The sequence below is a fragment of the Falco cherrug genome, chromosome 1, assembly GCF_023634085.1.
Source record: "Falco cherrug isolate bFalChe1 chromosome 1, bFalChe1.pri, whole genome shotgun sequence".
In the NCBI taxonomy this organism is placed as follows: domain Eukaryota; kingdom Metazoa; phylum Chordata; class Aves; order Falconiformes; family Falconidae; genus Falco; species Falco cherrug.
In genome coordinates, this window is record NC_073697.1 from 107166237 (window position 1) to 107192595 (window position 26359).

Below are 26359 nucleotides of genomic sequence, written 5' to 3' on the forward strand. Positions count from 1 at the left end.
CTGATTAGGAATGAGAAAACAGGGAGAAAGCTTATGTGAGGAAAGAAAAGAACTAAGAACTGGGGAGGAGGAGATAATCCCTTGGTGTTAGCTGTTTCTCTCGCCTCTCCACCTGAATTGAATGTACATAACTGATTTCTCTGCCACAGCTAAGTTAGCTGGAAGATGAGACAAATGTACTAAACCAAAGAAACATGTCAGTAAGCAGCAGGGGACGCAGGAGCTTCCTGGCACTTCATTCCTCCGTTAAGACTTTTCCTGGTCTTTGTTCTGATTTTACTTCTGTAAGGACAGAAGGGAAGATGGCAAGTTATTTTTGTAAGAGGCAACAGCAATGCAATACTAGGGATGTGTTTTTTTAAAGCACTCTGCACCACCTAGCTTGGAGGCAAATTGGCGCCTATGTCATGCAGAGGAAGGAGCTGGAGCAGAGGTCATGCAACCCTGTGCTTCAGTGTAAACCAGAGCCAAAGGTTTTGTGATGGGCTGGGAGGATGTGTGGGTTGACCTGCTGGCCAAGACCTGCTTAAGGCTATGCAAATTCCAATGTCAGGTAAGGAGAAGGCTTTTTTCGTTTGCCAAAAGGCAGGCAGGGAAACATAATCCTAGGAGGAGGGCAGTGAGAGCTGGAGATGTGGCATGCATGGCAGATGTTGTTCTAAGTGTCTCACTTTGTAGATACAGACAAGCCTCTCTAAACATGTGCTGACATTCCTGCTGCTCTCTACCTCCCAGCTCCCAAGAGCTTGGACACCCCATAACGCAGCTCCACTGCCAGGGAGGGCGGAGCCCCCATCCTTTCACACCAGTGAACATTTTCCCAAGCCTCATCAGGGCTGAGGAAGCCCAGCACAATGTTGTCCCTAAGAAGAAAGACGCAAGACAGGAGTTTCAGTGAACTACATACACCCCAGTGTTTATTAACTCCAGATTAGTGTGATAGGCACAATGCTGCATCCATGGGATCTCTCCCCACACTCTAAGCTTGTTCCTTCAGCCTCTTCAGCAGCTCCCTCAGCTGCTCGATCTGGGCAGTCACGCTGCTCTTGGCGGTACCACCCATGGCCGTGTACTGCTCCACACTGTTGACTACGTTGAAGACCTGGGCAACGTCGCTGCCAAACAGGGGGCTGGGGAGGCAAAGAGAAGAGGTGTCAGTGGGGAGCTTCGGGTGCTGCCGCCTAGCTTTACATGCTCGCTGCCTGCAGAGAGGGTGCATGAGTGGGGATGGAGCCTTTTTCCAAGGGGAAAGGCATCCTGCAACCCTGCCTCTGCACTTCTAGTGCCTGCCAGGAGCTGTCTGCGGCAGAGCACAGAGTCATCTCCAAGGGGAGCCTGAGGAAGTTTGGAGCCAAACTTCTGGAGAGCTGGTGCCTCCAGGTCAGGGCATGAGTTCCTTCCAGTCGCTCCCAATAGCTGCTGCCCATGCCCCGCTGGGGCTGAGTGGTAGTGATGTTCAATCCCCTTTCAGTGCTTGCAGGCCCAGCAGTAGCAGCACTGTCATTCAGGCCAGGAGGATTCTGGGGTGCTGTCTGGCCCGGGCATTTTGGGGAAGGGCACCACAAGGAGGCCTGTGCAAAGGGAGGCTGATACCTGCCTGTTGAGGGAAGTCATGGCAAAATAACAGTGATACGAACCTGATGCTCTTCAGGTCATCCAGGCTGAGATTGTTGATGGTCATGCCTTTAGACTCGGCGAGGTGGACGGCCTTCCCAGAGGCAATGTGGGCTTGTCTGAATGGCATCTGCAGTGAGAAGCAGAGGCCGCAGTCAGTGACCAGGCAACTGGGGTGTTTTTCAAAGGAAAAAATGGATGTGCTCTCTTTTTTGGTTGGCTTGTTTTCACTTAGGGTAATGCCATGTGAATCCAGGTTTGTTGACCCAGACTGATCATCACCTGGGGACAGAACAGAAGGCCTCATCTCAGGCCCTCGCTGAGCAGTATTCCGTATCCAAGGAAATCACAGCTCCCAGTCTCCCACTGATACTTACTCCTTTACGAACCAAGTAGAGCGCCAGGTCAGTAGCCAGCATGTCAGGGCTCAATGCCTTCTCCATGTTCTCCTTGTTGATCTGCAGAAAGGAAAGTCAAAGGGGGACATTATCATCAGCTCCACCTTGGGGACATGTTAAATGATCACAGAGAGGGGACTTATCTTGAAGGGACCTGGCTCTAAAAGGTCTGACCCTCTGAACCCCTAAGCAGCTGAAATGGGGCCATAATGAGCAGTATGGGTGAGGCCTCACCTTAGGACCAGTCCAGAGCTCTTTTACCCGTGCCACTCACAGAATGTGTGCCCCAACCCTATTCAATAGTGGGAGGCTGGAGCTTTACCTGCAGGGTAGAAATCACTCCCGTGGCAACCTGGAGCACAGCATTCAGGGTGTCCACAACATCAAAGACAGCCTCCTTGTCCTCCTACATTAGCACAGGGATGGAAACTGCTGTGAGTCAACCTGATGCAGCCCAAAAGCCCAACAGCCCAAGCAGCCCAGCCAGCAGAGCAGGCTGGTCATCCCAGGGGGCTCCTGCTGTGCCTGGGGTGTCAACTGCAGCGTGCTGCCCCTCAGCCCCTTTCTCAGCATCCTGCACACAAGCAGGGTCTGTGCAGGGAAACGTAGTGGCAAGACTGCTCAAGAGCAGAACAGAGCTGTGTCTGCTGCGAGACATGATGTGAAAACTGACATCTGTTTTACCTGCAGATCCTTGTTGTAGGTGCTTGGAAGTCCTTTGAGGACCATGAGAATGGCAGCCAACTGCAGAGAGAAACGGGAGAGGCACTTCGTTACAGGAGAAGAAGAACATTGCCCCCGTGGAGGTGAAGAGCCGAGACTGGGCACGTTTCTTTACACAGAGGCATGAAGAAGGAACAGTCTTCAGCCATGGTATGAGCAGTTTCCCCATCCCGCTTCTTTCTTTAGCGGGCTCACCCGTCCAAACACTCGTCCAGCTTTGCTACGGATCAGTTCCAGGCTATCAGGATTCTTCTTCTGAGGCATCAGGCTGCTGCCAGTGCTGAAAGAAAGGTGTGTGGAGTGTAACGGTGAGCAGGACCCCAGTCCCTACAGACACAGGTCATGCAACATGCTGGCCCAGCCCTCCAAAAGCCAAGCGCAGGTCCCCCTTTCCTGGACATGGCTGCAGAGCGTAGGAAAGCAGTGAACTGGGTGTGCTGAGTTTCTCAGGTCTCCCTTAGCAATTTGCTTTGCAGTCTTGTCTGGAGGTACCACGCAGTCCCAGCTCTCAAAGAGGAAGCAAAAATGCGGCTTCCCCCCAGGCAGCTCCATAGACGGTGTCAGCAGGCCAGCTTAAGTGTTGCTGTGACCTCAGAGAGGGAGGGCTGTGGCTGTGCCACCCTGAGAGATGAGTCGTCTGTTGGCATTGCAAGCCTGGCTAGTCAAGGAAGGGCTTTGGCAGGCATTCCCAGCCGAGGAGGAAGTTCCCTCTGCCAGCAGCTGCTGGGGAGGAGCGTCTGCTGAATGCAGACTTGACTGAGTTACCAGAATCAGAAATAAGTGATCATTACTGAGGGAGTGTTCACCCTACAGCTGCCTTTCTGCCAACCTTTTAATGCTGTGTCAGCCTTCTGCAGCTGGGAGACCCCAGCCACAGTCTCATTCTCCTAGGACTGGGATAGCTGAGGAGGAGAGGCTGAGGGAAGGGCTGTCTGCCCAGAGAGAAGAGATTTACCTATAAGCATCAGAGAGGGTCAGAAAGCCAAACTCGCTGGTACTGTAGATGATGAGATCTTCAGCCATCTTGCTAAGGTGGATCATCAGCAGGGTGGCAACAGAGAGGAATTCCACTGCAGAGAAGGCAGGAAACGAGAAGGTGAAAAATTTTCTTGTTTGCTTGACAACACAGAGATCTCTGACTGAAGTTTAAACACGAGCAGATTTTCTGTATAATTACTTCCTAGTGAGGGATTTCAGTCCCCTTGTTAATGGAGGTTAACTGGGAAGGTCTCAGACTCAAGCCTGCTTCTGAAATACCAGTGGGACAAAATGACTGAGTTGTGCTTACCCACAAAGTCTCTCTCGCTAACAGCGTCCATGCTGTTCAGGCTGATGGAAGCAAAGTCCAGCTCTGTAAGGAAGGTGATGGACACAGGAGGTCAGGCTTGGAGTGTCTGGAGCTTGAATGCATCAGGCTGCCCCAGAATGCAGGTGACTGTGAGCCCTTGAGTAGTCCAAGGAATACAGATGTACTTAAGGGCTACACTGCCTGGGGTCTTTGTTATTAGCCCAGGCAGCCAGTGAGCAGCTGACGTGGCTTTTCCTGCTCAGACATCATAGGCATTGCCCTGTCTCATTGCAGCAAAAAGCCTGATGAAAGAAAGGCTTTTGCTCCAGACAGTGTGTTCCGGTGCCATTGGGAGCCATGTATCAATGCTTCCCTCCCTCCCAGATATTAGAAGTAGCCCTATGCCACTCAGTACATAGGGAGACATTTACCACTACGCAGAAGTTCTCTATCAATTTCCAGTGGGTTGCCAGCCAGTGCACCGCTGCCAGGGAAAAAAGAAACTGAAGTCAATCAATATAATCTGCATATCCCAACCAAAACTGAGTTCTACGAAGCCAGGAGGGCTACTCTGAAGATTTTGCAGAGCAAAGAAAGGCCCAGTAATTACAAAACCAGTGGACTTTACCTTCCCAAAGGCAAGACATTGATCCTCTTCTTCATCTCTCCCAGGCGCTCAGAATCACGGGTCAGAGCAACAGCATGGCTAGGAAAGGACATGACAGATGAAGCACACGAAGTCAGAAAATGTCACTTTCCTTCCCCAGAAGTGTGCTGCCATGCCTAGAGCCTGGGATCGCCTCTTGAACAGAAGAGGCTCGAAATGGAGCCTAGGCACTAAGGCCCTTTGAAGTGGAACAGCTGGTATCCATACAAGATTCTCCACCCATTAGCTAAGGTATAACTGTGGCCAAAGGTTGGAACATACAGGGCGTCAGCCTCCACTGCCCACCCAGTGCTTGGGAGTGCCTGTTCCAGTTGGCAGGGTCACCTCTGGTTTGCCACCACCCCCGGCTGCCCCTCAGAAGATGATGCTCCCTCTTGTAGGCTCCAGCTGAGCAGGGCCCTGAGGGTGGAGAAGGCTTCCTCCAGCCAAGAGTGAAAGGTTGGTTACCTGAGCAAGAACTGGCTCCATCTGATGGGCTGAGCTTTCTGCAGGTGGGTGTAGCCAGGCAAGATAACATCAATTTCTCTGCATGTGAAAGGAGAGAAGGAGGTGAGCAGCAGCTGCCAAGACAGAGGGCAATGGCAGGAACACTCCCGGGTTTCCTGGCAAGGTCGCAAGGAGAATATCTTTGGCCTGTGGTGTTTGGAAGTTGCTCTTGCTCTTCCTCTCCCTTTCACCTTTCCACCTAAGCACACTGGGTTTAGGCCTCGCGATCTTCCAGTGTGGGTGTCTGCCCTAGGCCTCCCTGGAAAACTGCCTGGTACAGTAATCCCTCTGTGGCAGGCAAGGATTCCCCGCTCCACCACCGTTGGGGAGCGTGGTTTGGGAGGAGGAGAGCTACAGGGAGTTAGCAGAGCTTTCCTCAGACAGAGCAACTTGAAACACGCTCAAGTTCCCCACTCCTTCAGATGGATTTGGTGTTGGGCAGACCTCCAACCTCAGCTCCTTTGCCAGAATGGACTGGGGGAAGAGGCAGGTCTCTGATGTGGACTGTGGAGGAGCCCCGTGCTACCACACACCGCCTGCCTGTACCTTCCTCCACAGGAGACTGCTGCTGCCCTGATTGCTGCTAGTGAAAGAGCAAGGCCAGAAGTCTCCTGCCCCAGCAAGGCCAAGGCCATGGATTTGCAAAAGGACTTACATGGCAGCGCGTTCCACCAGGGTCTTAATGAGTTGCAGGAGGTGAGTGGAGATGACAGAGAGGGAATTCTTCATGAATAGCTTCAAGTCAGTCACAACCTGTATGTGGTTGGCCACAGTTAGACAAAGCAGAGTGTGACATGCATAGCGACTGGCCACTTTTACTGCAAGGTAAACCCCTTCTTGTGCTGTGTGATGGGAAGGTGCATCTTCCTCTCCTCATTTGGTCGCTGTGATGTGGTACTGTCACTAAACCTTGCTCTCCAGGAAGAGAGCCAAAGCCCATTCTGATCTGAGGTCTCCTGAAGTGAGAGGGGAGGAGTACAAAGGAGACAAAAGAACGATTGTGTACCCACCTGATCATTCCTGCTTCTTCCAGTGTGCAGCTTTCCAGCTATGTCTCCGATCAGCTCCTGAGGACAAGAGGAGGATTTCTATCGGTGTCTATATTCTAAGCAGGAGACTCCACACAAGCAGACCTGCTCCCTGCCTGGAAGGGACTCAGCTGCAGGATGCTGTGAGTAGCCATGGGATCTCTTCTGGGGAAGGGCAAGTTTGGGTTCTGTGCTTGTACAGTGCCTCTTCCACTCAAGGGGTCTTGGAGACACTTGATTGTGCACCTGGGGTTTTGGTGCCACAAGGTCCAGAGGCATTTCACAGTGGGGCAGAGGCACATGCACTTAATGTCAGGCAAATCTAGCTGCAGAGGAACGGGAAGAAGAGGTTAGAGGGCCCAAACCTTTAGTCTGCGTTCGTTGGCAGTGTGGATATCCTCATCGGTTTGGGTCACCACAAAGACTCCTTTCGACCATTCCTCAGAGATCTACAAAGATCAGCAGAAACACCGGTCAGCCACTACAGTTACCCTGCTGGGGGCGGGGGTGGAGCTGTAAATGTCCCCAGCAAATACAACTTCTGCCATCCCAATGGAAGTTAAAATGTTAAGTCTCACACAAGCTCTGGCATTCCTGTTCTTTCAGGCCAAGGCTGGCTGCTTGGCTCTGTCCTGATAATCTATACTGCACTTGATGGGATTCATCTCTCTGCCCATGGTGATCCTGCAATGTTATGGCTATAGGAGGATTTAAGCATTGCAACCAAAAAGTGAGCTGACATGTCAGTGATTGCTTTAGCATTGTCCATCAAGGTTTTCCTATACAAGCATTGTATGGAGTCACCATTGTCCGTGGTGGGTGAGCAAGAACAACGGATATTTTTAAAAAGTGCTTAGCTGCTGACTTCTCTTCACCCCTATACAATGCTGTGCATTGCTTCCTACTAACTCGGGCAGCCAGACTCTAAAGGACCCCAAGTGCCAGCAGAAAAAGAATATTTCTAATTCATGCTGAAACGATTCCTGGTGCATGTTCAGTCTGAAGAGGATGGATGGGCAGGTCACCCTGAGCACGCTGACCGAGGCACCAGCACTGCCATAACAAGCATTGACAATGTGCTCATCAGGGCTCCAGGCTCTCACTGGGGCTTGTCAGCTGGTTCACATCCTGCTCTTGGGCTTTGGTACCTTTAGCCGGATGCGATTTGCGTATCAATCCCCTGCCCAGAATGTTTCCAACAGTACCAAGTGCAATACACATGGGCCTGTCATGCCTATGATCTAGGACAGCATTCCCTTCCAGGAAAGCACCTGGGCACATGCCTAGCTCTAAGGAGTGGGATGTGGGGACATTGAAAGCTGGTTTTTAGCACAGCCGCTGAGGGAGGCTACTACAGATGCTGTCAGATAAGGAGCCATTCATTCCAGCACACGTGACAGTTTGTGAAGGAAATAAATACCTTTTCCAGGCCACTCAGGATCTTCTCCAGCTCAGTTTTAGATAGGATCCCAGCCTTCTCCAAGGCTTTGGCATAAGCCATGCTCCCCTGGATATCAACTTCAGACAGTCTCTGATCATAGCTAATGGAAGCATTGAGCATCTCCATGACTGGATCTGTGCTTCCACTGAATCTTCCTCCCCAAAGTTTATCCCCCTGAGAGAGAGAAGAAGCAAAATTAAAAAGTCCTACTAACCTCAGTTAAGGTCCTATGCATTATGTGATGTCCAACGATCTGTCTTATCCAATTTAGAGGCCATGCTCAGCCATGTCCTTTCATTGTTGCAGCACCAACCAGAAAAGCCCTGGACTTCAGGACCTTTGGCAAGTAGTTGCAGAGGTGGATATCACATCACTGTCACTAGCATTTAGCCCTTGAGCGGTGAGGTCTGTCTCAGGAATCCTCCAAGATATTTTTCCTCTGCAGGGATTCCTTGAAATTAATATATCAGGGCATATCATGCAAGACCAGCATGCTGAGGCAGTTGTAGGTCAACAACCCTTTTATAGCCTTTTAAAGTGGAGGGAAAGGCAAAGCAGTCAGTAAGGAATATAGTGAAGGCTAGTATCCTCCAAGTCCTTTTTGTGCTGTTGAGCTAACAAAGAGATTTTTCTTTGATTGACAAAGAGCTGTGGGCCAGCATAAGCTACATCCTCTACAACACTCCTGTAAGTATGAAGTGTTAGAAGTTACCATCTGAAGCATCTCTGGAGTCCATGATGTGCTTGCAAACTTTGGCATAAAATATTAGTGTAAAATTGGTTAGGGTGCAGACTGCAGGAAGTGAGGTGTGGGTAACTTCCAGCATCAGGAATGTTCAGGAAAAATAAATCAACAAAAAGGTTTAAAAGAGAAACAAAAGTTGTTTTTCCACCCAAACGAAGTTTCATGTAGTAACCTTACACACTTGTATGTGTCATCTACCTGCTTCCCTGGGTGACCAGAGACAGGTACTCAGTTCCAGCTATGCATCACAGCAGGGGGGTTCTGAGCTTTTCTCACCAGTGATGCAGCAACTGAATGGAGTCACTAGTAAGGGCCTCATATCTCACTCGATCACAAGCTTTTTGCTTGCCCAGGTAGGACACTCCCTTAAGTCCTAACTCTGGCAAGCTTGCACTGAGATGGATAGGAATTTTGCTTGTGTAGAGACCTTACAGCTTATCCCAGATTTCAAAACAACTCTCCAGTGCTAGTAGGCGCAAAAAAGAAACAGGAGGACATTTAAAGGAAGGGCCTAAATACAATTGCCATTTTAGAGCCGATTAGTAATAATTATCTACTTGATTTTATAAACACTCATATCAAGCCGCTTCTCATGCTGTACGCTATAGCTACCATGGACAGCAAGAAGCTGGCGGGACAGTTGCAAACTAATCTGTGCCAGGGCTTTATCAGTCAAACAAAGCACTGTTGAGTAACTTCAGGAACTCTTTCCCTAGTGACTGTCTCCACGTCTGTGCCGATCCCTGCTGAAACAATGTGCCTGAGAGGACAGCAGGAGAGAGCCTACAGAGCTAAGGCTGTAGGCATGTGGTTTTTGATATCTTTAAGGCAGCTTTGTCAGAAAGCTGAGGGAAGAGAGGTGGGAATCAGAATTGAAAAAGAAAAGTGTTAGAGGTCCTCTGTGTGCATCTGGTGCCCACAGGAGCATGGCATACGGATTAATGGTCAGTACCAGAGCCTAAGCACTTGAACAGGGAACAAGGTATATCCTAGGCATCTAGTTATAACTTCAGCATTATGGGTTTCCATCCAAGTAAGTAGGTCAGCAGAAACATTGCAACACATACATTTGCAATCAAGAAATCAAAACTGAAAGATTAACGCTAGCTAGCTCCAGGAGACTGGTTAGAGAAGTAGCTAGTACAGTCTGACAGCCGATGGACGCTGGTCTGTAACCCAGAGCAGAGGAGACCAGGGCTGCAGTAGCTATTTGGAAGGGAAAAAAAGTGACTCGCTACAATGATGAGTCCAGCCTCACCTACTGGGCACAGAAACTGAAAAAGCAGCTTTTGTTACAGAGAAGCGTTTACACAAGCTGCTGTGAAGTACCTCCTGCCCAAACACAAGTCATCAGAAATGAACTGCATCGGTTACGAGGCTTTCCCAGGCAGAGGGAAGGACCTGAAGGCAACGCCAGGCTGCTCGGCCCAGGACTTGGACTTCAAGTGAGCTGAGCTCGCATCTGCCGGAGCACCCCCCGAGCCGCCCCCTCCGGAGAAGCAAAGTTCACCCTCACCTCGGCTGCCATTTCGGACGACGTTTTGCTCGTTTGGGCAGCGATCCCGGCAACTGGTGCAACCTGCGGAACAGCGAGGTGAGGTGAGGTGAGGCTCTGCCCCGGTGCCGGAGGGGGTCCCCGATGCCGGAGGGGGTCCCCGCCGCCCGGCCCCGCTCACCTGCTCCGCAGCGCAGCCCCGGCTAGTCGCTCGCTGCTCCCCGGCCCCGCCGCCCCGCTTTTACACGCCCCGGCGCGGGGCTGGCGGCTCGTCCCGCCCCGGCGGGGCGGGGTGTCCCCGGGGCCGGCCCCGATCCGGTCCACACTCCCCTCGTAGCACACAGCAGCACGGGGGTGTTCCTGCTTTGCCTGAGGCAGTGTGCTACTACGGCGTGGTTTTTCCCCTGTGCGCTGCCGGAGGCCTTTGAGGGAGTGCAGGAAGTGCATCCCAGTGTTCTTGGCCCCTCTTGGGTTTTGCTGCCCTTTAACCAGCCCTGTTGTCACAGAACCGTAGGATAATTCAGGTAGGAAGGGACCTAGTCCAGCTGTCTTTCCTATCTTCTCTGTCCTACTCTTCATCCCCTTTTTGAGTTACAGATGACGTCTAGGGCATAGTGGGGCTGCATGATGAGTGCCTGCTGCTTTCAGTAGCAGAGAGGACATAGGCAGAGGAGCATCAGGCTATGTCTGGCTACCCAGCCTGAATGAGCAAGTGCTTTTTGCAGCTGGATTTCCAGTGTGCTGCCTTCAGTATCTGTCCAGAACAAGGCTCAATCTCTGTATCTGGATTCATTGTTGACTATTAACTCACTGCTTCTCAAACATTTCCACTCGTGGTGATTTTTTCTGGGGTGATGACCCTGTTCCCTTACAGACTTCCAGGCTTGCAGATGCACAGAGCATCATGCTGTCTACACTGAGAAAACCTCTTTGAACCATTTTGTTACCAGGTTCCTTCCTCTTCTGAAGCCCCTCATTTTTAATCCTTCTCTTGTCGTGTTCATCTTTTATGAATGTCTTTGTCCTTATTCTGAACTTTGACAGGAGGTTGCTGAGGATCTGGAAAAATAGTAAGCACTAGATTTACACCCAGAATGAATCCTATACAGGGAGAGGCTTTACTGTGTTGTGTTTGTGACATGGGCTCAAGACTGGCCATGTGGAACATGCATAACCCATTCAAAGACTGTTCTCCCTTTAGAGACCAGTTGTGACCCACAGGACTAGAAAATGGAAGATGGGATCTCTGTGGCACTTTCAGAGTTGCCCTGTATCTACTTTGCTATCTGTGTTTTCATGCCATTAACCCCATGCATGTGTGATAATGACCGCTTTGATTTCTAAATATGACCCGTATTTAAACAGTTACGTGGTTCAATATACCAGTGAACACTCCAGTTTACATTCCATTAGTTCCAGGCATCTTTGTAGTTTTTTCCACTTACTTTTATGTGCATTTCTCTGTAACGTGAGGAATAGAAATGGTTGAAGAATAACAATGAAGTTGATTTGAGTTGCCCCTGGCAAAGAGGAGTCCAATCTAGATGAATATGTTTGGATATTGCTGTCTCAAATTCATCTGTTGTGCCTGCAGGGGACGTTGCAGTCATGCAGTGCATCTGTTCTCACAGCTCTCTTGTGATGCCAGAGAAATGTTATTAGCTCAGCACCTTCAGTAGAGAACTGGGGGACAAAAAGACCAGGCACAGCAATTTGTTTAGGAGGCAAAATATTCAGCAGGACTCTTCCAGAGCATAAAAGCAGGTTAGAGATCTTTTCCTTGGGGGGACCCAGAGAAGAGTTCACTGCTTTTTGTAACATTTCAAGAGCTCTTCTGCAGGTCTGTTATCTGCTGGGGTGTCAGATCAGTTCCATAGCCATCTGCTGGGAGTTTCAGTAGTTCATGATCAGCCTACATGAATTCCTGGCTCAGGTGCCTTCGTGTGGTCTGTAGTGGAGCAGGGATGTAAGATTAAGTCCAGAGTAGTGTCCAAGCCACTGATCCTTCTGCCTATACAGATCTTCCTGTGGTAAGGGACAGGACTTTAAAAACTGAAATCACAATGAGTCATAGTAGGATGATGGTGAAAGTCTGGAGATACTGTGGACCACACACTCCTGTAATGTCTGTGGAGCTTTGCAGACCTCCAAAGGCCCCTTGCAATCTAAATTATTTCACAGTTCTAAGAAGAGGGTGAATGGGTGGGAAGTACCAGTGATTATGAACTACTTGTTTAAATAGGAGACTGAGATGTGATAATCTGCTAAGATTTCCTTTTTTTCTTTTTAGTTTGGCAGGGCCCTGTGTCACTTAGCACTGGCCACGAGAAACAATGCCAGACATTTGCTGCTGGGAGTAAGAGAAAAATCTCTTCCGCTGAGGCCTCTGAAGGTACTGAGCAGGAGCTAGAAGACACAAATGGGGAAAAAGAGGGGAGTGGCACAGATCAAGAAAGCTTATGGGAGGAAAAACAACTGTGAGGTGGAGATGGGGAGATATCCCTTCTTCTGACTCTGTAGGTATTAGGTATTGGTGTCACCTCTCCCTTTCTTGTTCCTTTGCTCCATCAGCTAAGGATGCATAAGTAATTTCCTGGCCACAGCTAACCTATCTGGAGAGTGAGACACAAGCACCAAAACAGAAATACAGCGGGAAGTCACAGAGCAAACACAAAGGAGCCTTATGGAGTGGTGGTTGAAATGGGTTGAAATGTACATACCAGGAGAATAGATCAGGTTTAGGGCCAGAATAAGGGGAGACTAAGGGTTGGAGGAAGAGTTGAAGAAAGGGAAGTTTTCTGTAGCTGGTTCTTCTCCCAATGTTTAAAGCACAAATGCTACAAAAGTAGGATGAAAGCACTTTGTGTCTCCTGGGGGTGCTTTGTTAATGGCAGGGGATTTAACTTGTGGCACTTTGTATTGTGTGTTGCAGCCCTTAACCTAAACATGGTGAGGTAATGATTGCATTACTGCCATTTCCTATGTGTGTTACAGAGTTTTGCAGTACTGAATCAATAACTTGTTGCTGCATCATCATGGAGGGCAGGGTGCTGAGCAAAACACCAGCTTTAACATGCTGTGACAGAAAATAAATTGTCCATGACAAAACTAGTGCTACTGTGCTGTGGGTGTCAGGTTCAAACTGGCTTAGTGTTTAATGAAAATCGCCCCACTTTCCCAGTAGACAACTGTTCTTTCTCTACCTTTTGAATCAAGTAGCAGGCATATTCCTTCCAGAAATCACTCCAGAACAATAGTGTGGAATAATGTTCCAAGTGTTTGTTTAGTGAAATGTTTTCCCCCTGTGAAAGACACAAGATTGCTGCATTCTCATTTCCCAAGTAAGGCTTTTCCTGGTCTTCATTCTGCTTATATTTTTGTAAGGACAGAAGGAAGACGGTAGATTTATAAGAGGCAGCCAGCCATGCCAGTCGCTTTCCAAGCATTCTGCCCCAGCTAGCTTGGCCTGGGTCACAGAAAGGAAAACCCTTGGGCATGCAACCCCTGTGATTTGGAGGAGGCCAAAGCCAAAGGTGGTTTTATGATGGGCTGGAATGACCTGTGGGCTGACCTGCTGACCACGTCCTGCCTAAGACTATGCAAGTTTCAGTGCCAGGTGGTGAGGAGACTTCTTTTGGCCACTTAATCCCCCCTGCCAGAAGGCAAGCAGGCAAGCATACTCCTGTGAGGAGGGCAGCAATAGCTGGAGATGTGGCATGTGTTGCAAATGTACCAGGAGCACTTTGTGCACACCCACAAGCCTCCCTCAGCACATTGTGTAGCTTGCTCTGGCACTGCTGGATCCAGCCTTGTGCTGCATAGACTCATAGAAGGCTTCATGTTGGAAAAGACCCTTAAGATTATCAAGTACAACCATAAGGCTAACACTGCCAAGCTGAACACTAAAACATGTCCCTAAGCACCACATCTACACATCTTTTAAATAGCTCCTGGGAGGGCAATTCAACCACTTCCCTGGGCAACCTGTTCCAATGCTTGACAACCCTTTTGGTGAAGACATTTTTCCTAATATCCAACTTGCAACTTGGTGCAACTTGAGGCCATTTCCTCGTCCTATCACTTGTTATCTGGGAGAAGAGACTGACACCCACCTTGGTACAACCTTCTTTCAGGTAGCTGTAAAGAGTGAGAAGGTCTTCTCTGAGACTCCTTTTCTCCAGGCTAAAAATCCCCCAGTTCCCTCAGATGCTCTTGTAAAGACCTGTGCTCCAGACCCTTCCCCAGTTTGGTTGCACTTCTTTGAATGCACTCCAGCACCTCAATGTCTTTCTTGGAGTGGGGGGCCCAAAACCAAACACAGTATTCAAGGTGCGGCCTCACCAATGTCACGTACCAAGAGGTGATCAATTCCCCAGTCCACCAGCTTCCCCTCTAAAAGACAAATTTTCTGGTCTCCTGTTGTAGACAGACACTCCTTCTGCTCTCTACCTCCCAGCTCCCAAGAGCTTGGACACCCCATAACGCAGCTCCACTGCCAGGGAGGGCGGAGCCCCCATCCTTTCACACCAGTGAACATTTTCCCAAGCCTCATCAGGGCTGAGGAAGCCCAGCACAATGTTGTCCCTAAGAAGAAAGACGCAAGACAGGAGTTTCAGTGAACTACATACACCCCAGTGTTTATTAACTCCAGATTAGTGTGATAGGCACAATGCTGCATCCATGGGATCTCTCCCCACACTCTAAGCTTGTTCCTTCAGCCTCTTCAGCAGCTCCCTCAGCTGCTCGATCTGGGCAGTCACGCTGCTCTTGGCGGTACCACCCATGGCCGTGTACTGCTCCACACTGTTGACTACGTTGAAGACCTGGGCAACGTCGCTGCCAAACAGGGGGCTGGGGAGGCAAAGAGAAGAGGTGTCAGTGGGGAGCTTCGGGTGCTGCCGCCTAGCTTTACATGCTCGCTGCCTGCAGAGAGGGTGCATGAGTGGGGATGGAGCCTTTTTCCAAGGGGAAAGGCATCCTGCAACCCTACCTCTGCACTTCTAGTGCCTGCCAGGAGCTGTCTGCGGCAGAGCACAGAGTCATCTCCAAGGGGAGCCTGAGGAAGTTTGGAGCCAAACTTCTGGAGGGCTGGTGCCTCCAGGTCAGGGCATGAGTTCCTTCCAGTCGCTCCCAATAGCTGCTGCCCATGCCCCGCTGGGGCTGAGTGGTAGTGATGTTCAATCCCCCTTCAGTGCTTGCAGGCCCAGCAGTAGCAGCACTGTCATTCAGGCCAGGAGGATTCTGGGGTGCTGTCTGGCCCGGGCATTTTGGGGAAGGGCACCACAAGGAGGCCTGTGCAAAGGGAGGCTGATACCTGCCTGTTGAGGGAAGTCATGGCAAAATAACAGTGATACGAACCTGATGCTCTTCAGGTCATCCAGGCTGAGATTGTTGATGGTCATGCCTTTAGACTCGGCGAGGTGGACGGCCTTCCCAGAGGCAACGTGGGCTTGTCTGAATGGCATCTGCAGTGAGAAGCAGAGGCCGCAGTCAGTGACCAGGCAACTGGGGTGTTTTTCAAAGGAAAAAATGGATGTGCTCTCTTTTTTGGTTGGCTTGTTTTCACTTAGGACAATACAGTCTGAATCCGGGTTTTCTGGGATGTGAAGAGGGGAGACTTTAGGAGGTAAAACTCCACCTGTAAATTACTATCAAGTCCACCCGGCAGCAGTTCCACTACTTGGGATACATGTAAAGAATGGGTTTCCAGCTTTCGGGTTTGTTGACCCGGACTGATCATCACCTGGGGACAGAACAGAAGGCCTCATCTCAGGCCCTCGCTGAGCAGTATTCTGTATCCAAGGAAATACACAGCTCCCAGTCTCCCACTGATACTTACTCCTTTATGTACCAAGTAGAGTGCCAGATCTGATGACAGGATCTCAGGGCTCAGTGCCTTCTCCATGTTCTCCTTGTTGATCTGCAGAAAGGAGGATCAAAGGGGGACATTATCATCAGTTCCACCTTGGGGACACATTAGCTGACATTGGGAACCATAATAAGCAGTGTGGGTGAGGCAGTGAGGAGCCCCCACCTTAGGACCAGTCCAGAGCTCTTTTACCCGTGCCACTCACAGAATGTGTGCCCCAACCCTATTCAATAGTGGGAGGCTGGAGCTTTACCTGCAGGGTAGAAATCACTCCCGTGGCAACCTGGAGCACAGCATTCAGGGTGTCCACAACATCAAAGACAGCCTCCTTGTCCTCCTACATTAGCACAGGGATGGAAACTGCTGTGAGTCAACCTGATGCAGCCCAAAAGCCCAACAGCCCAAGCAGCCCAGCCAGCAGAGCAGGCTGGTCATCCCAGGGGGCTCCTGCTGTGCCTGGGGTGTCAACTGCAGCGTGCTGCCCCTCAGCCCCTTTCTCAGCATCCTGCACACAAGCAGGGTCTGTGCAGGGAAACGTAGTGGCAAGACTGCTCAAGAGCAGAACAGAGCTGTGTCTGCTGCGAGACATGATGTGAAAACTGACATCTGTTTTACCTGCAGATCCTTGTTGTAGGTGCTTGGAAGTCCTTTGAGGACCATGAGAATGGCAGCCAACTGCAGAGAGAAACGGGAGAGGCACTTCGTTACAGGAGAAGAAGAACATTGCCCCCGTGGAGGTGAAGAGCCGAGACTGGGCACGTTTCTTTACACAGAGGCATGAAGAAGGAACAGTCTTCAGCCATGGTATGAGCAGTTTCCCCATCCCGCTTCTTTCTTTAGCGGGCTCACCCGTCCAAACACTCGTCCAGCTTTGCTGCGGATCAGTTCCAGGCTATCAGGATTCTTCTTCTGAGGCATCAGGCTGCTGCCAGTGCTGAAAGAAAGGTGTGTGGAGTGTAACGGTGAGCAGGACCCCAGTCCCTACAGACACAGGTCATGCAACATGCTGGCCCAGCCCTCCAAAAGCCAAGCGCAGGTCCCCCTTTCCTGGACATGGCTGCAGAGCGTAGGAAAGCAGTGAACTGGGTGTGCTGAGTTTCTCAGGTCTCCCTTAGCAATTTGCTTTGCAGTCTTGTCTGGAGGTACCACGCAGTCCCAGCTCTCAAAGAGGAAGCAAAAATGCGGCTTCCCCCCAGGCAGCTCCATAGACGGTGTCAGCAGGCCAGCTTAAGTGTTGCTGTGACCTCAGAGAGGGAGGGCTGTGGCTGTGCCACCCTGAGAGATGAGGAGTCTGTTGGCATTGCAAGCCTGGCTAGTCAAGGAAGGGCTTTGGCAGGCATTCCCAGCCGAGGAGGAAGTTCCCTCTGCCAGCAGCTGCTGGGGAGGAGCGTCTGCTGAATGCAGACTTGACTGAGTTACCAGAATCAGAAATAAGTGATCATTACTGAGGGAGTGTTCACCCTACAGCTGCCTTTCTGCCAACCTTTTAATGCTGTGTCAGCCTTCTGCAGCTGGGAGACCCCAGCCACAGTCTCATTCTCCTAGGACTGGGATAGCTGAGGAGGAGAGGCTGAGGGAAGGGCTGTCTGCCCAGAGAGAAGAGATTTACCTATAAGCATCAGAGAGGGTCAGAAAGCCAAACTCGCTGGTACTGTAGATGATGAGATCTTCAGCCATCTTGCTAAGGTGGATCATCAGCAGGGTGGCAACAGAGAGGAATTCCACTGCAGAGAAGGCAGGAAACGAGAAGGTGAAAAATTTTCTTGTTTGCTTGACAACACAGAGATCTCTGACTGAAGTTTAAACACGAGCAGATTTTCTGTATAATTACTTCCTAGTGAGGGATTTCAGTCCCCTTGTTAATGGAGGTTAACTGGGAAGGTCTCAGACTCAAGCCTGCTTCTGAAATACCAGTGGGACAAAATGACTGAGTTGTGCTTACCCACAAAGTCTCTCTCGCTAACAGCGTCCATGCTGTTCAGGCTGATGGAAGCAAAGTCCAGCTCTGTAAGGAAGGTGATGGACACAGGAGGTCAGGCTTGGAGTGTCTGGAGCTTGAATGCATCAGGCTGCCCCAGAATGCAGGTGACTGTGAGCCCTTGAGTAGTCCAAGGAATACAGATGTACTTAAGGGCTACACTGCCTGGGGTCTTTGTTATTAGCCCAGGCAGCCAGTGAGCAGCTGATGTGGCTTTTCCTGCTCAGACATCATAGGCATTGCCCTGTCTCATTGCAGCAAAAAGCCTGATGAAAGAAAGGCTTTTGCTCCAGACAGTGTGTTCCGGTGCCATTGGGAGCCATGTATCAATGCTTCCCTCCCTCCCAGATATTAGAAGTAGCCCTATGCCACTCAGTACATAGGGAGACATTTACCACTACGCAGAAGTTCTCTATCAATTTCCAGTGGGTTGCCAGCCAGTGCACCGCTGCCAGGGAAAAAAGAAACTGAAGTCAATCAATATAATCTGCATATCCCAACCAAAACTGAGTTCTACGAAGCCAGGAGGGCTACTCTGAAGATTTTGCAGAGCAAAGAAAGGCCCAGTAATTACAAAACCAGTGGACTTTACCTTCCCAAAGGCAAGACATTGATCCTCTTCTTCATCTCTCCCAGGCGCTCAGAATCACGGGTCAGAGCAACAGCATGGCTAGGAAAGGACATGACAGATGAAGCACACGAAGTCAGAAAATGTCACTTTCCTTCCCCAGAAGTGTGCTGCCATGCCTAGAGCCTGGGATCGCCTCTTGAACAGAAGAGGCTCGAAATGGAGCCTAGGCACTAAGGCCCTTTGAAGTGGAACAGCTGGTATCCATACAAGATTCTCCACCCATTAGCTAAGGTATAACTGTGGCCAAAGGTTGGAACATACAGGGCGTCAGCCTCCGCTGCCCACCCAGTGCTTGGGAGTGCCTGTTCCAGTTGGCAGGGTCACCTCTGGTTTGCCACCACCCCCGGCTGCCCCTCAGAAGATGATGCTCCCTCTTGTAGGCTCCAGCTGAGCAGGGCCCTGAGGGTGGAGAAGGCTTCCTCCAGCCAAGAGTGAAAGGTTGGTTACCTGAGCAAGAACTGGCTCCATCTGATGGGCTGAGCTTTCTGCAGGTGGGTGTAGCCAGGCAAGATAACATCAATTTCTCTGCATGTGAAAGGAGAGAAGGAGGTGAGCAGCAGCTGCCAAGACAGAGGGCAATGGCAGGAACACTCCCGGGTTTCCTGGCAAGGTCGCAAGGAGAATATCTTTGGCCTGTGGTGTTTGGAAGTTGCTCTTGCTCTTCCTCTCCCTTTCACCTTTCCACCTAAGCACACTGGGTTTAGGCCTCGCGATCTTCCAGTGTGGGTGTCTGCCCTAGGCCTCCCTGGAAAATTGCCTGGTACAGTAATCCCTCTGTGGCAGGCAAGGATTCCCCGCTCCACCACCGTTGGGGAGCGTGGTTTGGGAGGAGGAGAGCTACAGGGAGTTAGCAGAGCTTTCCTCAGACAGAGCAACTTGAAACACGCTCAAGTTCCCCACTCCTTCAGATGGATTTGGTGTTGGGCAGACCTCCAACCTCAGCTCCTTTGCCAGAATGGACTGGGGGAAGAGGCAGGTCTCTGATGTGGACTGTGGAGGAGCCCCGTGCTACCACACACCGCCTGCCTGTACCTTCCTCCACAGGAGACTGCTGCTGCCCTGATTGCTGCTAGTGAAAGAGCAAGGCCAGAAGTCTCCTGCCCCAGCAAGGCCAAGGCCGTGGATTTGCAAAAGGACTTACATGGCAGCGCGTTCCACCAGGGTCTTAATGAGTTGCAGGAGGTGAGTGGAGATGACAGAGAGGGAATTCTTCATGAAGAGCTTCAAGTCAGTCACAACCTGTATGTGGTTGGCCACAGTTAGACAAAGCAGAGTGTGACATGCATAGCGACTGGCCACTTTTACTGCAAGGTAAACCCCTTCTTGTGCTGTGTGATGGGAAGGTGCATCTTCCTCTCCTCATTTGGTCGCTGTGATGTGGTACTGTCACTAAACCTTGCTCTCCAGGAAGAGAGCCAAAGCCCATTCTTATCTGAGGTCTCCTGAAGTGAGAGGGGGAGGAGTACAAAGGAGACAAAAGAACGATTGTGTACCCACCTGATCATTCCTGCTTCTTCCAGTGTGCAGCTTTCCAGCTATGTCTCCGATCAGCTCCTGAGGACAAGAGGAGGATTTCTATCGGTGTCTATATTCTAAGCAGGAGACTCCACACAAGCAGACCTGCTCCCTGCCTGGAAGGGACTCAGCTGCAGGATGCTGTGAGTAGCCATGGGATCTCTTCTGGGGAAGGGCAAGTTTGGGTTCTGTGCTTGTACAGTGCCTCTTCCACTCAAGGGGTCTTGGAGACACTTGATTGTGCACCTGGGGTTTTGGTGCCACAAGGTCCAGAGGCATTTCACAGTGGGGCAGAGGCACATGCACTCAATGTCAGGCAAATCTAGCTGCAGAGGAACGGGAAGAAGAGGTTAGAGGGCCCAAACCTTTAGTCTGCGTTCGTTGGCAGTGTGGATATCCTCATCGGTTTGGGTCACCACAAAGACTCCTTTCGACCATTCCTCAGAGATCTACAAAGATCAGCAGAAACACCGGTCAGCCACTACAGTTACCCTGCTGGGGGCGGGGGTGGAGCTGTAAATGTCCCCAGCAAATACAACTTCTGCCATCCCAATGGAAGTTAAAATGTTAAGTCTCACACAAGCTCTGGCATTCCTGTTCTTTCAGGCCAAGGCTGGCTGCTTGGCTCTGTCCTGATAATCTATACTGCACTTGATGGGATTCATCTCTCTGCCCATGGTGATCCTGCAATGTTATGGCTATAGGAGGATTTAAGCATTGCAACCAAAAAGTGAGCTGACATGTCAGTGATTGCTTTAGCATTGTCCATCAAGGTTTTCCTATACAAGCATTGTATGGAGTCACCATTGTCCATGGTGGGTGAGCAAGAACAACGGATATTTTTAAAAAGTGCTTAGCTGCTGACTTCTCTTCACCCCTATACAATGCTGTGCATTGCTTCCTACTAACTCGGGCAGCCAGACTCTAAAGGACCCCAAGTGCCAGCAGAAAAAGAATATTTCTAATTCATGCTGAAACGATTCCTGGTGCATGTTCAGTCTGAAGAGGATGGATGGGCAGGTCACCCTGAGCACGCTGACCGAGGCACCAGCACTGCCATAACAAGCATTGACAATGTGCTCATCAGGGCTCCAGGCTCTCACTGGGGCTTGTCAGCTGGTTCACATCCTGCTCTTGGGCTTTGGTACCTTTAGCCGGATGCGATTTGCGTATCAATCCCCTGCCCAGAATGTTTCCAACAGTACCAAGTGCAATACACGTGGGCCTGTCATGCCTATGATCTAGGACAGCATTCCCTTCCAGGAAAGCACCTGGGCACATGCCTAGCTCTAAGGAGTGGGATGTGGGGACATTGAAAGCTGGTTTTTAGCACAGCCGCTGAGGGAGGCTACTACAGATGCTGTCAGATAAGGAACCATTCATTCCAGCACACGTGACAGTTTGTGAAGGAAATAAATACCTTTTCCAGGCCACTCAGGATCTTCTCCAGCTCAGTTTTAGATAGGATCCCAGCCTTCTCCAAGGCTTTGGCATAAGCCATGCTCCCCTGGATATCAACTTCAGACAGTCTCTGATCATAGCTAATGGAAGCGCTGAGCATCTCCATGACTGGATCTGTGCTTCCGACAAACCTTCCTCCCAGCATTTTATCCCCCTATAAGTAATGAAGAGTCACGTTTGAAAGGCTTACCGATATATCCCCTAAAAACCAGATAATGTCCTTCCCACTCCTTGTCCATGTAAAACTGCAGACGTACTCAGGAATGTTTTTTTCAGTGTGTACTGTTGACCGGAAAAGCCCTAGACTTCAGAACCTTTGGCAGGTAGTTTTAGGGGTGGATATCACATCACTGTCACTAGCATTTAGCCCTTGAGCGGTGAGGTCTGTCTCAGGAATCCTCCAAGATATTTTACCTTTGAGGGCTCTGCAGGGATTGTGTCCTGTCTGTGGAAATGATTATCAGGGCAAGAAAGACCAGCATGGATCTCTCTTTTGAGGCAGCTGCTGATCACTGGCTCTTTGATAAGTCTCCTGATAGGGGAGAAAAGTAAGGGAATCAGGGTTGTAGTGAAAGCTAGTATCTACTTTTACTTGAAATAATAATTTTTAAAACCCTCATCTTTTAGGGAGACTATAAGAACATATTCAGCTGACAAAGAGCTGTGGGCCAGCGCTAGCCACATCCTCTACAATGCTCCTGTAAGTACGAAGTGTTAGAAGTTACAGTTTGAAGCATCTCTGGAGTCGATGACGTGCTTGCAAGCTTTGGCATAAAATTAGCATAAAACTGGTTAAGGTACAACTGCAGGAAGGGAGGTCTGGGTACCTTTCCGTATTACAAATGTTCGTGTAAAATGGAAGGGAAGAAAAAAACCCCACGGCCCCAAAGACCCCCCAGAAGGGCTGGGAGGCAGCGCCGCCGGGCCACCCGCTTGGCTACCATGGACAGCGGCCGGCCCGGCCGGGCGCGCCCGGGAACCCCAGCACCCCCCGGCCCCGGCCATGGGAACCGGCGTGCTGGGGAGAGCCTGCCCGGCTCGGGGTGCAGGCATGGGGTGCTGGGCGTCGAGCTTGGAAGGAGGTTGGTCAGTAGGAGCTTCGGGGAGAGAAATCATGGTGAAAAAGCCAAGCTTTGCAGCTCCTCGCTGGGAAACTGGTCCCCTGGGGTGGATGGCAGAGGTGCTGGGGTGTGAGCGGCCGGTGCGGGGGGGCGGGGCTTGGATGGGGAGCGGGATCTAAGTGTATCTTCACTGCTGTGGCTTTTCGGCAGAATCAGACAGAGGTGGGTCGTCGGAACTATTGCAGCAAATACCTTTGCTGTCCCCTTCTCCACTTACAACCCAGGAAAACAAATCAAGTAGAGAAGCACCCGAATGAGTGTGGCAGGTTGCAGCGCTGGGGTTATCACGCTGTTGAGCTCGCGTTTACCAGAACACCCCGAGACCACCCCACCGGAGAAGCAAAGTTCACCCTCACCTCGGCTGCCATTTCGGACGACGTTTTGCTTGTTTGGGCAGCGATCCCGGCAACTGGTGCAACCTGCGGAACAGCGAGGTGAGGTGAGGTGAGGCTCTGCCCCGTGCCGGAGGGGGTCCCCGGTGCCGGAGGGGGTCCCCGCCGCCCGGCCGGCCCCGCTCACCTGCTCCGCAGCGCAGCCCCGGCTGGTCGCTCGCTGCTCCCCGGCCCCGCCGCCCCGCTTTTACACGCCCCGGCGCGGGGCTGGCGGCTCGTCCCGCCCCGGCGGGGCGGGGTGTCCCCGGGGCCGGCCCCGATCCGGTCCCCCCCTTCAGCCCCCTTCGCCCTTCCCACCCCTCTCCGGCCCCTGCTCGCCCAGCGCACGATTAGCGAGTCAGGGAGAGAAGTTTCTTTGGCGGCAGGGTCGCTGCAAGGAGGAGGGTCGGGAGAGATGCTCTAATCTTGCTTGTAAGTGAAGTTATTGGTGTAGCTGTAGGCAGTGTTCCTGCAGTGCCGGAGGGTCTTGTGTGTGGACAGGTCAGCTCCGTTTCTGGGAATATCCCTGTACTGAAGGAGCCGCATCACTCTGTCATACCCCTCTAATGAGCAGTTGTTGATACGAAGGTAATTGATATGATGGCTGGATCATTATTGCCCCATCCCCATTGCCACCCCAACAAACACAAGAACAAAAAGAGATGAGAATTAGTTTCTCTTTCCCGTTTCTGTGTGGATGAGACTTTTCATCCCACTTGTAAGGACACTGTGGCTCCAGCTTCGGGACTTCCCGGCTGTCACCCATTGCATGGAGTTACTCTTGCCAAGAGGCTCCTGTGAGCCTCAGACTGTGGCTGTGGGGTGTGAGGTTGTGCACTGCAGCCTTGGCAAATAGCCGATATCTTAGACTCATCAAACCCTAAATATCATGGAAGTAAAGAACCTATTTAAATTACAAGAGAGCTTTGGGAGCAGCAACCTGGAAAACCAAGGCTCAGCACCAATTTCTCATTAACTCCTCAGACACAGCACTTTTCTGCAGCCACTCCACGGAAAGCTGAATGCGAGAACACTTGCCTTACCAAGTGTACTAATACAGTATAATATTTTTCCATCTGCATGGTCCAAACCTTTCACAGAGCTCAGGAAACATTACAACCTTCTTGTCCACATTTTAGTGGGTTATTTTCTTCCCTTTAACTGACCCTCTTGTTCTTTTCTACTGTTCTTTCAGTTCTGCAACTTATATACTTTTCCTTTCTTGCACCAGGACATTCACACTAGAAATCAGTGCTTGATCATTTTGTGATTATGATCCTTCCTACTGTGAAATCCCTGATTTTTACTGCTTTTCTTGTCTTGTTCACCCTTTAGGAGTGTCTTTATCCTTACTTTGGGCTTTGAGAGGAGATTGCTGATGTGTTAGGAAAATAGTAAGCACTGAATTTATGACTGGAGTGAATCTATGTCTATAAGATCTTATTAATTTATGTCTGATATTACATGCGGCAAGGACATGTGCTTTCATGTGGGATCTGTCAGCAGTAACACTGTGTGTTTAGCAAACTTCATAAGGATTAGTTTTCTTTTAGTGCACAAACCCTGTCCCAGTTTATATCTAGGAGACAATTAATTCTCCCTTTTCCCATTTTCATATGAAACAGGCAACAACTATCCTTTCTATATAATAAGCTAGTGTAGAATATAGAGTGATATTTTTATAATAAACATGGAAGTGAAACTGTAAATCCAAGCAGAAGTCATTAATGTGAAAATGAACATTGAAGAAATAGGATCTCTTGAAGATGCTTGGATGTGGAAAGCTGAACTTTTTTGAGGGGAAAACAGTGAAACAGCATTGCAAAACAGGTTTTCTAATGCACACAAATATATTCTTATTACTATCTTCTCTACTTGTTCTGTTTTACATGGCTCTCCTTCTCCTATCGTCTTCTTTCAGTATTTTATTTGTTTAGTGAAATACAAAGATTAACCCCCAAAATCCCCATCCCACAGTTAAATACCAAGGAATGTCTGAGAGAGAGGTCTTCCATTTATTTTCCCTTCTGGTGCGGGGAATGGCACATCGTTCATACATTAATATTCCCGGTCACACCCTTTTCTAAGCTGACATGCAATGAAATAGTACTAGAAAGTAAATTGCCCATTTTGAAGGATGGAGAAGGTTAATTAAATATATTTTGATGTCCTCAGAGATTTGAACTTTATTTTTTGCTTGCTCTTATCATCAGTCACATCCTTACTATTTATTTTAGAGTGTATTTTTTTTTGAAAGAGTGCAACACTTGGGCAGTGCAGCTCTGAGGGAGTGCTTTAGTGTTTTCTAGAAATACACTTTTCATAATAGGGCTTATTTTCATAACTGAGTCCGGTGAAGAAAAATGGTAGCATAAACTGCTACAGTGCACCTTTTTTGAAAACACTGCTTTTTAACTGTGATTTTGGTTTAGAAAAAGAAAAAAGTTCTGTGGGCTGAAAGTGCTAGTCAAATGCACTGTCAGCTAGACTGATGTGAAGCAGTGCTGACATTTTTTGTTAAAAAAACTCCCAACTTTGTTTAATGAATTTTGAATGTAAAAGAAAAAAAGACACCATACGGTGATCAGCGAAATGCTGAATACAGTAAACATCTTTCATGACAAAGAATACAAATACCCTGCAGATCTGCTTTCAATAGCAATTATTAGGCCCCCTGCTTTCAATAGTTAATACCGAGGCCCCTCTCTCACCAAGCCTTAGTGGTAACAATCACAAGCCAATGCTTAAAATGTTGACATGCTAAGCACATTTAGAAAAACCTATGTCTGCATTCCCTATGGATGGTGTAGCATAACTGTCTAACACCTAAAGTGCAGCAATTAAAAACTGTTAGTGAAGGGAGCCAATCACCTCATCTCCTGAAAAGTTGTATGTAAGGGTAATGAGTTCTCTCTTAGATATTCTTCTCTCTTGCGTGATGTCAGTGGACCTGTAGCTGGTCCATATATGTATTTACACCCTCACAGGCTATATGTCTCCATTGGAAAATACTTAGGAAGAACATTAGAAGAAAAATTGCAAGCTGTTGAGAGAGGCATTATACTTGTTCATCCCAGCTGCTGGTATCAGGCATCATCATCATGGGTTGTAAAAGATGTATCAGCAAAGGTCTGGAATGAAATTTTTGAGAAATAGTGAAAATAAAGATCATAAAGTGCTGTTGGGGGGAGATATAAAGAGGAGATGCGAAGGAGTAATAAAATTAATATGCTGAAGCTTCTGAACCCATATCTAAAGAGAGTGATGAGAGGCAGGCAAGGATTAGTAGATTTCTGGAACAAAACTCTGAAATGTGACAGTGTGGAAATACCGTATTTTCAAATGGGAGCTGACATCCTTTCCCTTCTTTTTTTCCCTTTAACCTTGCTGGGAGCTGGTGTACAGGCAGTTTCATGTGCAGGGTTTGAAACATGGCAGAGAAGTTACAGAGCATTTACTGTGCCGGTTTTGGCCAACTTACAAGGTCAGTTAATCCTGGCATGAAAAAGGAGAGCATCCATTGCATCC

The 26359-nt window shown here is 49.6% G+C and overlaps 2 protein-coding genes and 1 long non-coding RNA gene across 4 annotated transcripts; 1 reads left to right on the forward strand and 2 right to left on the reverse strand.

The window, feature by feature from the left end:
- Positions 1 to 889: 889 nt before the first annotated feature.
- LOC114016015 (argininosuccinate lyase-like) lies at positions 890 to 10184 on the reverse strand. The gene is made up of 17 exons (XM_055700449.1): positions 10067 to 10184; positions 9907 to 9969; positions 7625 to 7819; positions 6570 to 6653; positions 6187 to 6243; positions 5832 to 5929; positions 5138 to 5215; positions 4652 to 4729; positions 4455 to 4507; positions 4024 to 4086; positions 3691 to 3805; positions 2931 to 3015; positions 2697 to 2756; positions 2335 to 2418; positions 1992 to 2072; positions 1638 to 1744; positions 890 to 1130 (listed from the first exon to the last, which is right to left on the reverse strand). The coding sequence occupies exons 2-17, from the start codon at positions 9916 to 9918 to the stop codon at positions 980 to 982; spliced, it is 1401 nt and encodes a 466-aa protein (XP_055556424.1). The 5' UTR covers positions 9919 to 9969; positions 10067 to 10184; the 3' UTR covers positions 890 to 979.
- Positions 10185 to 14495: 4311 nt separating this feature from the next.
- On the reverse strand, positions 14496 to 23119 carry LOC114018120 (argininosuccinate lyase). Its single transcript, XM_055700457.1, has 17 exons — positions 22980 to 23119; positions 22817 to 22879; positions 21299 to 21493; positions 20244 to 20327; positions 19861 to 19917; positions 19505 to 19602; positions 18811 to 18888; positions 18325 to 18402; positions 18128 to 18180; positions 17697 to 17759; positions 17364 to 17478; positions 16604 to 16688; positions 16370 to 16429; positions 16008 to 16091; positions 15725 to 15805; positions 15244 to 15350; positions 14496 to 14736 (listed from the first exon to the last, which is right to left on the reverse strand). Exons 2-17 carry the CDS (start codon positions 22826 to 22828, stop codon positions 14586 to 14588), a joined length of 1401 nt encoding a protein of 466 aa, XP_055556432.1. The 5' UTR covers positions 22829 to 22879; positions 22980 to 23119; the 3' UTR covers positions 14496 to 14585.
- LOC129735089 (uncharacterized) lies at positions 19888 to 22805 on the forward strand. Of its 2 annotated transcripts, none has more exons than XR_008730555.1 (3): positions 19888 to 20021; positions 21967 to 22039; positions 22611 to 22805. It is a non-coding gene; the product is annotated as an uncharacterized LOC129735089 (long non-coding RNA). The 2 variants fall into 2 exon arrangements; XR_008730557.1 differs by having other exon boundaries at positions 22685 to 22805.
- Positions 23120 to 26359: the final 3240 nt, after the last annotated feature.